Here is a 15715-nt window from a genome sequence, read left to right on the forward strand (position 1 = left end):
GAAAGGAGATCATAAGAGGAGAGGAAAGAGAGGGAAATTCGATTCGAGAACTGCCAGTTTGTCATCTCAAAATCTCACAGTACGATTAGCCATTATTGGATCAAACATGTGTTTGACCCGCAGACTAGGGCTCAGGCCAGTGACAAGCCACGCCTCCTTATTAGCGATAGATTTGGCACCTATGGACGCAAGTCGTAGACCCCATCTCCGTGGGAAAAATTACATGTATTGTAAAGTACGCCAATTTGAAAATTAAGTCATTTTTTACCAAAATGAAAAGAGACGGATTGCGCGTTAGGCTATTCACGTGATGAACCATGTCGGCCCTTAAACTGTCGCTTTGTTTCGCAATGTGCCCCTTCCTGCCTGCTCTCTCAGCAGTTGAATAGACACTGCGTATGCCACCCACTTGACACTGATGTCTTTCATCGACGAGGCTGTCACCCACCCAGTCCCCATTTTATCTTCAGTCGAGCCGCAGAAATTGTCAGGCAAAGAGCCCATGGCTGCGGCGGGAAGCGAGAATGAAAAGTTCGCCCAACAGCCATTGGAAAATGCCATCGGAGACAGCGATCCAGATGTCGTCCTCGTGGACTTCGAGGAGAACGACCCGAAAAACCCTTTGAATTGGTCGTCAATGCAAAAATGGCTGATTGTGTTCGTTATCTCGTGGATGGGTTTCGTCAGGTGAGCGTCTTTTTTTTTCTCGCCAGTCTCTGTATATCTGCCGCCGTCGACTGACCGAATTAGTGTCTTTTCGACAATGACGATCGTGCCCACGGCGCCGCAGATCTTGCAAGAGTTCCATTCACACAATAAGATCGACCAGACCTTGCTCGTCACGATTTGGGAGCTCGGGGAAGGGATTGGCCCGTTTTTCATCGCGCCGCTCTCCGAAAGATTCGGCCGGCTTCCCGTCTTCCATATTGGAAATCTCCTCGCGCTCTGTTGCTTGATCGCCAGCGCCCTGAGCGTAAACATCTCCATGCTGATTGCGTTCCGATTCTTAACAGGCTGCTTCCTGTCGATTCTCACCCTCGGGCCCGCCATCGTCGGGGATTTGTTCCAAATGGAACAAACCGGCCGGTCCATGGCATTAGTCATGGGAACTCAGATGATAGCAGATTTCATCTCACCTATCGCAGGAGCGTATATCGCACAGAGCCTGGGTTGGCGATGGTCGATTTGGCTGGCGGCCATCGTGCTCGGATTCTTCAGCTTGCTCTTACTGGCTGTGCTCCGGGAGACATACACAGTCGTCATTCTGAGGCGGAAGGCGGAGCGGTTACAAGAGGAGCGCGCGGACGACAAGAAGTATCGTTCCAAACATCAGGCCCGTGTCGATGCATCCACCATGCTCGAAAGGGCCATAAAACCAATGCAGATCCTGGCCCAGTCTCCCATCCTCATGCTGACGACGAGCTACATGGCCACGACATACGGCTTAGTCTCATTGATCCTTGCCACACTCACGGAAACCATGGAGTCGACGTACCCAGCCGTCTTTTCTAGCGGCTCCATTGGCTTGACGTTTTTAAGTCTCGCCATCGGCAACACCAGCGCTTTGATCTTCTACAGTCTCACTTCCGACCGCTACGTGATCCATCAGCGGGAAACGAAGGGCGACGCATTCAAGCCGGAGTCTCGGCTGGTGCATCTGCTTCTTGCCGCAATCATTCTTCCTCTGGGCTTCCTCATCTACGGATGGACATTAGAGTCTCATGTTCAATACATCGTGCCGCTCATTGGAACGTGTGCTGCGGGGTTCAGCATGACGCTTTCCGCCATACCGGCCGAAACATACGTGGTGGATGTTTACGAGATCCATGGGGCATCTGCTATAGCTGCTGGTGTAATCTTCCGAGCGATTGCTGGGGCTTTTCTGCCATTAATCGGCCCTCCTTTATATCAAAGCATTGGACAGGGCTGGGGTAACACTGTTCTAGCCTTTATCGCAGCCGCTTTCATTCCCCCTTTGGGCTTGCTGATGAGATACGGAGACTGGTTTCACAGTAAAGAACGGTTTGGAAAGTCTGGACGATAGATTGATTGTTATCCACAGCAAATGTTACTCATTCTACATCGCTAGTGTGTGATCAGGATGCTTGAGAGTCGGGACATTCAGTCAAAATAAACAAACACTCTAGCTTCAATACTCTCCCGCAACTGCTTGTTGTCACTATTTCGAGTATCTTGAAAAGCCGTATGGGGAACCCCTGCATTCCAGTGTCAAGAGACAAATCCTCTAGAAGATAGGGGTATAGTCCATCATACCTGCTCGGTTCTCTGCTTGGGAATCAGCCTGTATGAAGGCGATTACCTCGTCGACTTGCAAGCCGTGCCAGTAGTACCATTTGTGCTTCTCGTCAAAGTATATTCGAGTATTTTCGTTGACGTAATCACGAGTAACGATATCCATTGCAGTGGCCTGAGATGCGTAGTCTACTGTACGGCGGTCGCAAAGCGTGAGCGGAAAGTCGTATACTGGCCCTCTTATTGGCTTCCATAGGCTGGTGAAATGGAGAGTAAGCTCTTGGACACAGTTTTCTGGGAATCTGGACAGAAGTACTTTACAACGACGAATCTTGAATAACTCTTCGGGTGGATGTTGAACTGCTTCATACTGCATTTTGCAGCCGAGGAGGCCGTCATATCTGCATTCAATAAAACCGATCAGTGTACGAATTTCAAAAGGTTATATGTACGGTTAAGAGCACGTACCAACGTGCACATAATCACTCGGCTGGTTTGTCTTGAGCTCGTGTCGTTGTATGCCCTCAGATAGCCAAAGAGGGTGACGTTTGCGAACCTGGATTCCGATCGATCAGCCTTTTGAAGCCTTCCGTCTTTGGGTCTTTGCTTACTGCGTGCTCTAGGATTTCAACTCGCGCAGCATTTGGGAACAAAAACCGGGCAATCGATTTGTATTTGGGGTATAGGATTTCTTCCACTTTCTTGTCATAGCAATACTCCTCAGGGGTCAAAGGACAATCAAGACGCAGCTGAGCAAACCCCCACTCGAAGAACATCTCTCTCGGCGGAATGCCCAGATTCCGAGCATTACAGATGTGGACAAAACGATCATCGGCGGTTGTGTTTGTTGGAGCAATCTCGGAGTCGTACTCGAAGTACAAATAATATGGTTTCACCAGCTGGTGCTGGTCGTCTCTGGCAAGATACTGGATCTTCGCTTTGAACGAGTCATCAGAGTCAACAGTGGCCATTGCTGCTGTATTGCTCCCTCCAGGCTCCGGCATTCCTTCAACGACAACGCTCTTGTTCAGATATCCCCTGGAAAACGAGACGTTATTCCAGCGATATAAGCGGATTCGATTCTTTGTAGTTTGCCGCAAAAGCCGATTACTACTTTTCGAACCGGAGGACGGGCTTACGGCCCCGTATTGGAAGTCGAACGCATGGCGGAGAAAAGGCAACGCCGAGCTAAAGGAATCTAAAATTGGCAAACACGAATGGGCGGGTTGGGTAGATTCCTCAATTCTCTACCCCGCAGTTTCTCGCCAAAATGATCCACCTAAGCACTTCAAACCGGCACCAAGTAAGATGAGCGCTTGGTCCACGAGATTCTACCAGTCCCCGCTCGGTCCATCCATGCCCCTGACTTAGAGGACAATCGCTCATACGCAGTACGACAAGTGAGGGGGATAGAATGCTCATCCCGTCCAAAGAGATCTAGCCACAGCCTCAAGTTCTCTCACTCCGCTTTGTTAGACGATCGTCCTACGCCATGCCCAATTAGGCTCTCAACCCCCCAAAGGCTATCGTGTGATTGGCTAGGTGCTTATCTCCTCAAGTTCGGGTTGGGCGAAGTGGGGTACGTATGGGAAGACCCACCTCGCCTCCGAACAATCCGCAGCGGCCCGAAAGCCTATTTAGGTATGAGGATCGAGACACTTGAGGCCCCGGAGAAGCTTTACTGGAGCTGCGCACTAATGCACTGTAACCCGGGCCTATTGCGCTAGACCGGGATCTCATCCATCTAAATATTGGGCTTTTCTCCACGTACATATGTAGAGTCGGTATTAGGTAGACTGGGACGCCTCGGAGACGCTAACGCGGAAGATTACACATGCATATGTACGCACTATATACTCCGTACAGCGCGTGTGAGCCGTGCTAGACTGGGATTTCATCCTTCGAAATGTCTGACCGGCATGAGTGGGCGTAATGGATTGCGCAATACTTGCTAGCGAAAACAACATGATAACCAATGCAACTTTGTCCAGTGTTCCGACTACAATGCGGAGGGCATTTCCCCTCCTTTGTGATTTCGCGTTGACACTGTCCGTCATAGTCTGCGCTAGACCTCAATCAACGTAATCGTAGCCAGCGCATCATTTGCGTCGTAGACCTCGGGATAAAACCATTATCTTCGTTTCTGGAACCGGTTGGCGACGCGGCCCCCTTGGGGACAGAACGCAGCTCACCCACCTGATGGTACCTTTTCGTACGGAAGCACTGCCAACCGAGAATACTACGCTTATGCCGATCAATTTCCACCTATACAAGTGCAACAATAGCGTCTCCCTCCATACCTACTAAGTAACAGACAGTAGTCAGGGTCAATGCTGATCAGTGACAGGCTACCAATGCGCCACGACCATGGCGTGCGAGTAGCTGTTACAGCCCAGGATGCTTGGCATATGTCTTAGGGTGCTTGCTTGGTTGCCATCAAGCATCAATGCTTGCTTGGTTGCCATCAAGCATCAAGATCCCTGGTGATCCAAGCCAATACGAAACAGCACTAACCTGCCTTGGGATGAATGTGCGACCTTATTGACGATCCCCTAATTTCAGTTGTCACCTCATGATGCCACCTCATATGTGCATGATATCAAGGAGCGTGTGCACAGCTTGCCAGGGGTTTGAATGGTTCGATCCTTCCGAATATCCAGTTATGAAGTCCGCAATGTGATGAGGCGTTTATGCAAGGCCCACCATGGGGGGAAGCGAAATGGGCTCACGGATACGGCTGAAGATTCCAGCAAATGAAAAACATCCGATAAAGTACAAAGAAGCGAACGAATCATTTCGAGTGACGAATATTGGGGGGCCAAGCGGTCGGACGGGGTCGAAACACGAGAGGGGACATCTGGATTACCGGACCCCATAGCTTTATCACCTACTGGCTATCAGCATAGGTACATACCACTGCGCCCACATTCGGATTCATCGTCCACGTCACCTCACGCATACTCGTGTGCTCCATGGGTTTCATGCACGACCAGCGAATAAGTATGGCTGAAGATATCAAGTCACCCACCCATTCAACTGGGATACAGCCGTCTCAAGTGCTATATAAACCCCCCTGACCATCTCCATCATTCACGGATATCAATCTCAGACAAGACAACTTCTTACATTATCCACCCACAGTTTACAAACACGCGCTCTTCAAAAATGGTAGGAGAACCTTGGAAATCTTCAATCATACAGGACATACCTAACTGGGTTCCAGCCTCAATCCACCAACACGACCGCGACTGAGGAGAGATCTCAGCCATGGAAGGCGATGCAGGAAGTCCAAAACCTGTTCAAACCGGAGATGGCTGCCGCTCCTGATGCCAACGCCGAGTCCAACGAAATTGAAGAAGAGCCTTTGAAGCTCAATTTGCTCAGGCTCCAATTCAATTCCGCGAGATCCAACATTGCGAATGCGGAGGAGCAACACTGAGAGCCGTGTTATCATACCCGGGACTGTTGAAGGAAGGAGTTGGCCTGACCTTAAGGCATGACTGACCCATTTGTCATTCCTTTGCTATATACGCATACTAGGTAGCCTTCCCTCTCCTTTGTAGAGAGGGCAATCAATTATTTGTGCACACAACCTGAATCACCTTTCGCTAGTGACTAGCCCGTTCAAAGCCAGATACAGCGAATCAAATGTCGCTCTTTTCTCGAAAATGACTGTTGAACGGCCTATTTGAACGTAATGCTGCCATTTTCGATAGTCTCGATCACGTCTCATCAATGGACAAGAATTGGTCGCTGACGAGAAAGGCTGCTTTCTGCCTGGAGTAGTCGTTGACTGTATCAACGTCGCACATAAGTTTAGTCTAGATAGCAGGCTTTCATTTACGCGAAAGCGAACATGAAAGGTTTTGATCAATGCTGCGGCAATATCTCATCTCTATACGAAAGCCACTTGGAAGTCGCCCTAATCAGCTTTGTCTTAGGTTTGTTCGTGGTTGTTATTTTTGCGCGTGAGGGATGGTATGTTATGGGAGGTGTCTGGAAACGACCTTCCAAATCCATGCTACTCTTCGCCTCGGGTGTTCTGTGCTTCTTTGCTGCGAGTTGAGTTTCAACAGATTCTCATATGTAGGTGTAGATCCATCTGTGCTTGAAGTCCTACAGAGATCCGGAACAATGATGCAGAGTCATTCACTTTGAATTCGAAGTCTTTTGCTTTATGCTCGATAGCATGGTGTGTGATGAGCGCAGAGCACGCGTCAAAAGATAGCTGTGAGGAGGTTTCGACGCCTTCCAAGGACCTGACAGTGATCCCATATGGCACAGCCCGACGATAGCACGGCACAGTAAGACGACGATATCGCCCGCCTTTACAAATTGTTAGCAAATCAGCTTTTCCATCCGCATACGGTATAGCGTTGATCATTATGAAATGTACATATGCAGCTGTGATCTCACGATGGTATTGGGTAAGGGGGTGACGCTGCACGGTCGGGCATGATCAACTTGATTCGCTCCACGGGAATCTTTTTCTCTGGACATAAATGTGACAGCATACTAGTCTAGATGTACATAGTCATTGCTGTTAGAAATGGGCCGGGTGGGCTCCCTATCTCCGATCTAACCCCGGGACAACGAGTCAATCATTGCATGACTGAAAGGGGGCACCCCCTCTCGGACCCGAAACGGCTAAGGGAGAATCTTTTTAGCCTCATACATAGGGCAACCAGGCTGAATCGACTGTGCAGTGATTCTTCGTTGACCTGTGGTACGTACACTCCACTCCAGTGTCCCCACTTCGCACTGTTCACAGGTCCGGAGGGGAGTCCGGCGGCCCTCCGACGGGAGGATTCTCAACCAAGGATCCACAACAGTATCACTCCCTGCATACAGGATGTATGTACATTCAATGTTCAACCGACAGCGTGGGTGATAGGTTGTTTTGATTTTAGCGCCGGACCACTAGCTTTGGTCGAAAGACGCTGCGGAAAGCAGTGCTTACGCACACCAGTGTGCTCATTGATGGAATCGAACCTCCCGGAACCATCGATACCACGATGCAAACAGTTCGCCTTCGCAAGTCCGAGAGGCGCAATGTTCCAGGGCTCTTATCTTTTAGCATCCATCACCCGTGACAAGAAGCTCCTCCATATGTGGATCTATGCATGTAATCCTACGTGCTACATCTTCACCGGAACAACCAGCTCAAGGTGGCTGACCGACAAGGCTTCGCTTAACAAGAACAGGCGCGTTTGCGTTCGGAAGAAAAAGTTGGAACTTTTGAAGGATTTGAGGGATTAAATTACACATGAGACTAATGGGGGACTCCTGCGTCGACTCGCCATCGGTTCGTGGAGGACCCAGTTAGACAGATAACCAACACACACTCGTTTTGACAGATACAATTCTAAAAATTAGCATTCCGTCTAAGAGGATATTCCTAAAGGAATCTACCTATTTTGTTTGTCTTTTATTGGATGAATTTTTATTGATTTATCTTTGCAAATTACTCCTTCCCAACGTTGCGACCTGTATGCCATGAGCCACACGGCAGCGCTAAAGCTGCGTGGGCACCAAATACACTTAAGCAGACTACTACAAGCTACTACTGTAGCCTGATAGCTAGTTTGTGGGTGTTTCAATAGAGATCGGGCTATGTGAGCCGACAAAATTTCAGCTTCAGACAACCCGCAAGAGGCCCCGCCGAGAAGGCATCCTCCTGTTCCACATTTCCTGTAAATCCATCATCCAGGGAAGTCTCGTAATCCGTATAGACGGTGGCAAGAAGCTCTTTCATGACTGGTTGTGATTTGAATCGTCAGCACGTTCTTCGATGAAACGGACATCAGGAATGGTGAAGGGATGGGACCTACCACGCATGGAGTAATGAGTGCCAATGCACACCCGCGCGCCGCTTCCAAATGTCCAAATCCACTTCCGCATCTCCGCGACCGTGTTCTCGTCTGCTTCAAGCCACCTCCCCGGTCGCCATTCTTCCGGAGACGGAAAGGGGACGGGATTAAAGTGGAGGGCCCAGGCGGAGGAGCTGACGACGGTGCCGCCGGGGACATCGAACTTCCCCGCGAGTCGGCAGCCAGAGTCCGGCACGACACGAGGAAAGGGCCCAGGACAGGGTGCACGGGTTCGCATGGTCTCGGTAACGACGGCGTCCAGCACCGGTAAATTTGCAAGGCGATGGGCCAAGCTTCGATCGCTAGGTTCGGCCAGAGTGAGGAGCTCTTTCCGGAGCGCCCGCTGGCAGTCCGGATCTCGTGATAGCTCGTACATGGTATATGACAATAAAGTTCCCAGGCCGAGGTGGCTTGCCGAAAGATGGTCGTCGCACTCCACAGCGATGAAAGAAGCCACTTCGTTACGCGGCATGTCGGGATTGGCGGCTTTGAAAGAATCGTAAAAATGGTCGTACAGGCTCGCGGTGGAAGAAGGCTTGGTGGGGTGCCTCCTGTAGGAATCTGTGATTACTCGTGTGAGCCACGCTTCCCATCGACCCCTGACGTCGGGATCGGGCAGCCCGTTGCCAATCAAGCTTGCAAAATAGGTAATCGGCCAGTCGAGGCTGGTTCGCACGGAAAGTATTTTTGAAGCAGCTGAGGCCAACGTTGTGAGGTCATTCTCAAAGCCCGGGTCTCGTAGAGTATCAGTCGCGTTCTCGCTACCAAAGAGCCAGCCGGAGGCAACGTCAAGGGTGCAGCATTTAGCCTGCTGGTAGACATCGACAGAGGCACCAGTGCTTGCCCACCCTGCTATTACTTCTCTAAGGCGACGCGATACGCGAGAGAGGACACTGTCGAGGGTCTGAGAGTTGAGAATGTACGAATTGGAATAAGGGTGGGAAAGCATACGTTTACGCTTTCTGTGCTCGTCGTTACCTGTCATAGTGACCATAAAACCGGTCCTGTACTCGGTTAGACATCGACTTGTGTCATTTGATTGGGAAGTTGCGAATGCTTCAGGAAACTTACTGGTCGAACAATTCATGGTAGAAGGACGCATCTTTGTCGAACTTGCTGCTGTATATTGTGCGAACCCCGTCATCGATGCAATTCACACTCACATCACGGGGTCCAATCCGAACGACTGGACCGAGGCGACGATGGAGATGAATTCGGCTACGATTCTCCATTTTTCGCCATCGGAGCGACAGCAACCACAGGCGTGAATAGGGAACGGAGAAATGAGCATTGGGTATGTCTTTTAAGCTGGAATTGTGGTTGCGATGGATTGATGCAATGATCCATGATACGAGAAGAGCGAAGCCGACGGCCACGGCAAGCATGTCTTGAGAAAGGTTGATTGGTTTTTATGAGAATAAGAAGATCCCAGCAGCGGATTTGTTCGGCAGGCAGCTAGCCACAGCGACTGGAAGGGTCCCACCCGCGGTACTTATGCCTCCAGAGCTCTCGCTCGGGCCCGATGCTTTCTGCTTTGGAGGGGATTCACCTACCCCACTCCCCAGATCAGCAACTCCCATCATAGATTCGCGTCAAATGCTTGTTTCGGCGATCCGGTACGGAGCCAACACTTGGTCCAACGTGACCAAAGGACATGCATGATGCAGTCTTGGAACCCCTCTCGACAAGAAGCACCTAAAACCGGAAGCCCTGCACCAGGTCATCCCATTCGGCATTGCTTGCTTACAGTGGAGGACTTTGCCTCACGCCGTCTTACTGTGCCGTGCCATCCGTGCTATCGTCGGGCTGTGCCGTATGGGATTGGAAGGAATGTGAAAATGGACAAGCGGGGTAAAAAGCAATGAGTAAATCGTGCTTGGAAATACCAGGTTGCGTAAAATCCGCATGGGTTCCATGCATAGCGTGGTATTAGTGGCTTGGTGTTGTGCGCAAGACTTTTGATACGCACATCTGTATAGTACCTTTTTTCAACTGTGCCGCCCCTGCACGCAACATTCAATCCGTCCCTTCACCAACCTCTGTTGCTTTCTTGTCTCTCCGTGAGCTTCAGATTCGGTCGTCGACGGAACCGCTCAATTTTCGAGGTTCAGTGAAACCTTCAAGGTCATCATCGCTCTCATCATCGGTTGTCCGTCTCTCTGCTAGCATAAAGCATACTGCAGCAATTCCAGTTTCCAGTCACAACGCATTTGGCTCACTATCGCACCTGGTCACAAGAGAGGTATCACAGAGAACATACGCTACAAAGACGGGGGGAAACCATGGGGGAAGCGCTTCGTTCCGGCTCTGTTGAGTGCATCTCGGACACAATGGAGAAGCCGCTGTTGGACGACCGTTCGTACCGAGTGATCCAATTGCCCAATCAATTGGAGATTCTTTTGATCCAGGATCCAGACACTGATAAAGCTGCCGCTGCTATGGATGTCAACGTTGGTAGCTTCAGCGATCCGGATGATCTGCCGGGGACCGCGCACGCGGTAGAACATTTGTGTTTCATGGGTACGAAGAAGGTGAGCGACCGATATACAGACCTATTGGAAACCCAATAGCGTATTGACGAAACAAATACTGACATTGCTTCGCCTAGTATCCAGAAGAGACCGAATATAGCACTTATTTAACTAAGTATGGTGGCTACTCCAACGCCTACACGGCCTCGACATCGACCAATTACTATTTCAAACTATCTGCGAGTTCAACGTCTAATAGTCCGGGCTCATCCGCAAATGTAAAGCAACCCAATGTTCCAATCTCCAAAGACAAGGCTCCTCTCTATGGCGCTCTCGATCGTTTCTCGCAATTCTTCATCCAGCCACTCTTTCTCGCCGATACCCTAGATCGCGAACTCCGTGCTGTGGATTCAGAGAATAAGAAAAATCTTCAAAGCGACACGTGGCGCCTGGAACAACTGGGCCGCAGCACTTCGAGTGAGAAACATCCCATCCACAAATTCGCCACCGGCAATTATCAGTGTTTGCGTGAGGAACCGGTGTCGCGGGGCGTCGATATTCGGAAGCGCTTCATCGAGTTTCACGAGGCTCATTATTCGGCGAACCGTATGAAGCTCGTCGTTCTGGGTAGAGAGTCACTGCAGGAATTAGAGAGCTGGGTTCAGGAGCTCTTCTCTGACGTACCGAACAAGAACCTGCACCGTTTGAGGTGGGACGGTATACCAGTCTTAGATGAGCCCGAGCTCATGACTCAAATATTTGTTAAACCGGTGATGGAGCAAAGACAGTTAAACATTGATTTCACGTATCCCGATGAAGAAGAACTCTTTGCCTCCCATCCCAGTCGATATCTGGGACATCTGATTGGCCATGAGGGCCCTGGCAGTGCTCTTGCTTATCTGAAGGAGCTGGGTCTCGCGGACTCTTTGTTGGCTGGGGCTTCTGCTCAGTGTCCCGGCACAGCAATTTTCTGTGTTGACATGCGGCTCACTGAAAAGGGCATTCGGCAATACCGGGAGGTCTTAAAAATCATCTTCCAATATATTGCTATGCTGAAAGAGAACCCACCACCTGCCTGGATCTCGGACGAAATGAGCCGCTTGGCTGAGGTGGAGTTCAAGTTCAAGCAGAAAAGCCCTCCATCCCGAACTGTGAGCGGTCTGGCCCAGCTCATGCAGAAAGCTTGTATACCACGCGAGCATTTACTCAGCACTTCCCTCATTCGCAAGTTTGATCCGGAAAACATCGAGCGCGGCCTATCCCATCTACGTCCTGATAATTTTCGGTTCTTTGTTGTTGATCAGCAGTTTCCGGGAGATTGGGACGCAAAAGAAAAATGGTACGAGACCGAATACAAGCTCGAAAAAATTCCCGAAGATTTCATGCAAGATCTCTGGGCCGCCGCACAGGCTCCGGTCACAGAGAGACCTTCCAGACTTCACTTACCAGCTGTGAACGAGTTTGTTCCGCAACGATTAGAGGTTGAACGGAAGGATGTCACAGAACCAGCTCGGCAACCTACGCTGATCCGCCATGACGACAATGTCCGTGTGTGGTTCAAAAAGGACGATCAATTCTGGGTGCCCAAAGCCAATATCAAGCTCTTTCTTCGGTCCCCCGTGGCCTCGCTCACTCCTATGAATGCCGTCATGACCCGTTTATACGTTGATTTGGTCGAAGACAGCCTCAATGAATACGCTTACGACGCGGATAGAGCCGGTTTGAGCTATAGTCTATCCGAAAGCGCACAGGGATTGAATATAGAATTAAACGGTTTCAACGACAAGATGTCGGCGCTTTTGGAGAAAGTATTACTGGGAGTAAGAAATTTGGAAATCAAGCAAGAGCGATTCGACGTGGCCAAGGAGAGAGTGAGGAAAGCGTATAAGAACTTTGACTACATGGATCCGTACCGACAAATCAATGCCTTCTCGCGCATGTTGATCAGCGAAAGATCTTGGGCTCCCTTTCAAATGCTCGAGGAGCTTCCAGCTGTGACAGCCGAGGATATACGTTCGTACTTTCCCGAACTGCTGCGACAGATGCACATTGAGATCCTCGTCCATGGCAACTTGTATAAGGAAGACGCGCTAAACATTACAAAACTTGTGAAGTCAACACTCCGCCCACGTCGATTACCAGAGAGCCAGTGGCCGTCACGCCGCACGATTGCACTACCAAGTGGAGCAAACTACCTATACGAGCGGGTACTGAAGAACCCGGATAACGTCAATCATTGTCTCGAGTATATCATCTCAGTCGGCTCTGTCTCGGATCGTTCGCAACGAGCCAAGCTGCTACTTTTTTGCCAGATTGCCGAAGAGCCGTGCTTTAACACGCTGCGCACAAAGGAGCAGCTCGGATATATCGTCAACTCGGCTGTAGGCGTCTATGTGACGGCCGGCACATGGCGCATCCTCCTGCAGAGCGAGAGGGATTGCAAGTACCTCGAAGAGCGCTGTGATGCATTTTTGGTGAAGCTTGAGCAGGATTTGCGCGCGATGACCGACGAGACGTTCGAGGAGCATAAGATCGGATTGATCAACAAACGCTTGGAGAAATTGAAGAATTTGGATCAGGAAACGTCGCGTTTTTGGACTCATATTACGAGTGAGGTGTTTGACTTTGAGCAAGGTACGTTCGCTACTTTCCAAATCCTTCCAATCTATGTAACCTGCACTCTTACTTTACGCCCTGTACATTGACTAACTCGATCGACCAAATCTCAACAGTCTATCGCGACGTCGAAAACATTGAACCACTTACGAAGAAAGACATACTCGAATTTTTCAACCAGTACATCCATCCCTCTTCTTCAACTCGCGCGAAACTGTCTATACATCTTATTGCACGGGCATCTACTGGAGCTTCTGCAGCAGCAGAAGACAGTGCCGCCGCTGAAGAGAACCCTGACGCTTCAGCGTTGCGTGAAACTCAAGACGTTGTAGCAGTCAATGGACATGAGCCTTCAGTGTCCAGCGCGAAGATTCCCGTCAAGGTTGAAAATGTCAAAGAATGGAAGGCAAGTCTGCACCTTTCGGCGGCTGCAACACCAGTGAAGGGCCTAACCGAATTCGAGGAGTTTGGATCGAAGTCATGATGTCCCTTTTCAAGTCCTTCACTCGGCGCGGTATTAGAGCCATCAGTACCGAGTCGCAGTGGCATCGTTATCTTCCAGTAGAGAGCGGTCTTCGAGGGTTGATTGTTACCTTTGATTCCCTTCCATAGAGGATTACAGGGAAGCTCTTTGAGAGACAGAGTGCAACGGCGATATGAGAGTTCGTCAGTCATACAGATACAGCAAAATACTTTTGCGTGTGGTACATTGCAGATCATTTGGGTCAAGTTTCAGATATCGTAAGTCGTAATCACATGTCGTCAGATTTGAAGACCGAATGTTGAACTGTGCGGCCGCCATAACATAGGAACGGCAAGGATGTTCAAACCACGTCGCGTCAGACTGTCAGTTGAACGGCTTGGTCGCCTGTGTCTCCGTTCTGTCCAGTCTCCGAGGCATGTTGTCGCTTCTCCACCCAAGCCTTGAGATCCGTGGCAAAGGCCTGTATAGATTTCCGTCAAGATTGGGTTTTGCTAAAATGACGCCCCATTAACCGCTTTGGGAAATATATGGTATTTATCATTATACTAATCTAGATCTAAAATATTGATTCAATATCTATACGGTTGAATGGGTGGTGGTTAAAAATTATTCTTAGACCATAGTGATTGTCGAAGGTTGATGCATATATATAAACCACTACTACTTTCATACCAACCTATGATAGAAATGATTATTTGCTTATATCTCACCAACTACTCGTTGCGTCCAGCTGACGCTAAGGTTGTTGCTGGGAGTCATAGCCGTCCAACAGATGGAGGTGGAGTGGGTCCTTTATCAACTGGTTTTTGAGCCAACCCCCTGCTTCTTACCAGCTGACAAGTCACAAATGGAAGTACTTAAACAGAAACACGAACAAGTCTTAAACATAGTAGCGTAACCGTTTACCCTTCCACTAATTTGACTTCCAGCCTGCCCTGACAATGGAGAAGGAGCCTTTGAAATTGACTTCCCCTTCAGCATCCCACGGAGGCATGCTTAAGCTCGAGGAACATGGATCATCCCCTCGAACAGATCTGCAATTCGACTCGCTTCTTAGTCCTACAAATTCCAAGGTTGCTATTCCTCGGATTATTCGCCCCCAGCCACGAAACGCAATCTGTCGTGCTAAGAGAGCATGCCTAGAATGCAGACATCGAAAGACGAAATGTGACGGCCACCAGCCATGTCATCAATGTCACTTTTTCGATGTCGCTTGCGAGTATGCTGAGGCGGAAGCAAGAGAGAACCAAAAGGTACATTGTTCCACCCAGCTCTAGGTTCCTCGAGTAACAATACGCAGACGAGTTGTAGAACTTGAAGAACAGATTGATGTGTACGACCAGTTGCTGCGGCGCTTACGATTCAAGGTAGATGTTCAGGACCGAGAGGTGATCGATAGAGTTCTCAATACGTCATGAGCTCAGTGATAGAACCACTAGCCATGCTGAATGGCGTAGAAGTGGGAAGGCGGTTGCAGTATTGTGCTGGTGGTGGTGGGAAGAACCTGGAGGGATAGCCGAATCGGTGGGCTTGCGGCCGAAAGGCTTGCGATGAGCGACGATAGGAGGAGGTGACGGGGTTTCGGATATGCCCTGGCTGGATGTAAACGACTGTGGAAAAAGTGAATAGTTAGTACTAACCAAATTCTTGCGAATTGTGTGTGTGTGTGTGTGTGTGTGTGTATTTAACGGCCGTGGGTCGTGACAGGCACGCTTCCCACCATTCCCTATTGGGACAAAGGCCGCCAGGGGGTAAGCCCTGGGCTTCTAATCTGTAGTTCTATATACAGATTTTTAAAACAAGAAAGAGGCTCTTTGGCGCATTTACATAGCTGCCGTGACCAAAAAGGGGGGCCCTGCGGGTGCAGGATATGTGTTGATGCCAGCTGCATTGGTCCACCTAGACGCCATGACCAGTCGTACCACGTCTACATCTTTTTCGGTGTGAAGGAATATAAAAACAAAGGAAAAGTTACCAAGGAGAAGGGGGGGAGCCAGCTTAGCTTGTGCTAAGATGGGGGG

At 49.8% G+C, this 15715-nt stretch overlaps 5 protein-coding genes across 5 annotated transcripts; 3 read left to right on the forward strand and 2 right to left on the reverse strand.

The window, feature by feature from the left end:
* Positions 1 to 418: 418 nt before the first annotated feature.
* CDV56_100684 (uncharacterized protein) lies at positions 419 to 2044 on the forward strand (the record flags this gene model as incomplete). The annotated part of the gene is made up of 2 exons (XM_026754303.1): positions 419 to 687; positions 751 to 2044. 2 exons carry the CDS (start codon positions 419 to 421, stop codon positions 2042 to 2044), a joined length of 1563 nt encoding a protein of 520 aa, XP_026609860.1.
* A 201-nt stretch (positions 2045 to 2245) lies between these two features.
* On the reverse strand, positions 2246 to 3224 carry CDV56_100967 (uncharacterized protein; the record flags this gene model as incomplete). Its single annotated transcript, XM_026754586.1, has 3 exons — positions 2246 to 2445; positions 2722 to 2809; positions 2865 to 3224. 3 exons carry the CDS (start codon positions 3222 to 3224, stop codon positions 2246 to 2248), a joined length of 648 nt encoding a protein of 215 aa, XP_026609861.1.
* Positions 3225 to 5418: 2194 nt separating this feature from the next.
* Positions 5419 to 5692, forward strand: CDV56_101451 (uncharacterized protein; the record flags this gene model as incomplete). The annotated part of the gene is made up of 2 exons (XM_026755070.1): positions 5419 to 5421; positions 5477 to 5692. 2 exons carry the CDS (start codon positions 5419 to 5421, stop codon positions 5690 to 5692), a joined length of 219 nt encoding a protein of 72 aa, XP_026609862.1.
* A 2172-nt stretch (positions 5693 to 7864) lies between these two features.
* CDV56_101789 (cytochrome P450) lies at positions 7865 to 9355 on the reverse strand (the record flags this gene model as incomplete). The annotated part of the gene is made up of 3 exons (XM_026755408.1): positions 7865 to 8010; positions 8085 to 9127; positions 9195 to 9355. The coding sequence occupies 3 exons, from the start codon at positions 9353 to 9355 to the stop codon at positions 7865 to 7867; spliced, it is 1350 nt and encodes a 449-aa protein (XP_026609863.1).
* Positions 9356 to 10405: 1050 nt separating this feature from the next.
* CDV56_102153 (uncharacterized protein) lies at positions 10406 to 13694 on the forward strand (the record flags this gene model as incomplete). Its single annotated transcript, XM_026755772.1, has 3 exons — positions 10406 to 10654; positions 10732 to 13228; positions 13327 to 13694. The coding sequence occupies 3 exons, from the start codon at positions 10406 to 10408 to the stop codon at positions 13692 to 13694; spliced, it is 3114 nt and encodes a 1037-aa protein (XP_026609864.1).
* Positions 13695 to 15715: the final 2021 nt, after the last annotated feature.

Source organism: Aspergillus thermomutatus (assembly GCF_002237265.1).
Source record: "Aspergillus thermomutatus strain HMR AF 39 chromosome Unknown NODE_398, whole genome shotgun sequence".
Classification (NCBI taxonomy): domain Eukaryota; kingdom Fungi; phylum Ascomycota; class Eurotiomycetes; order Eurotiales; family Aspergillaceae; genus Aspergillus; species Aspergillus thermomutatus.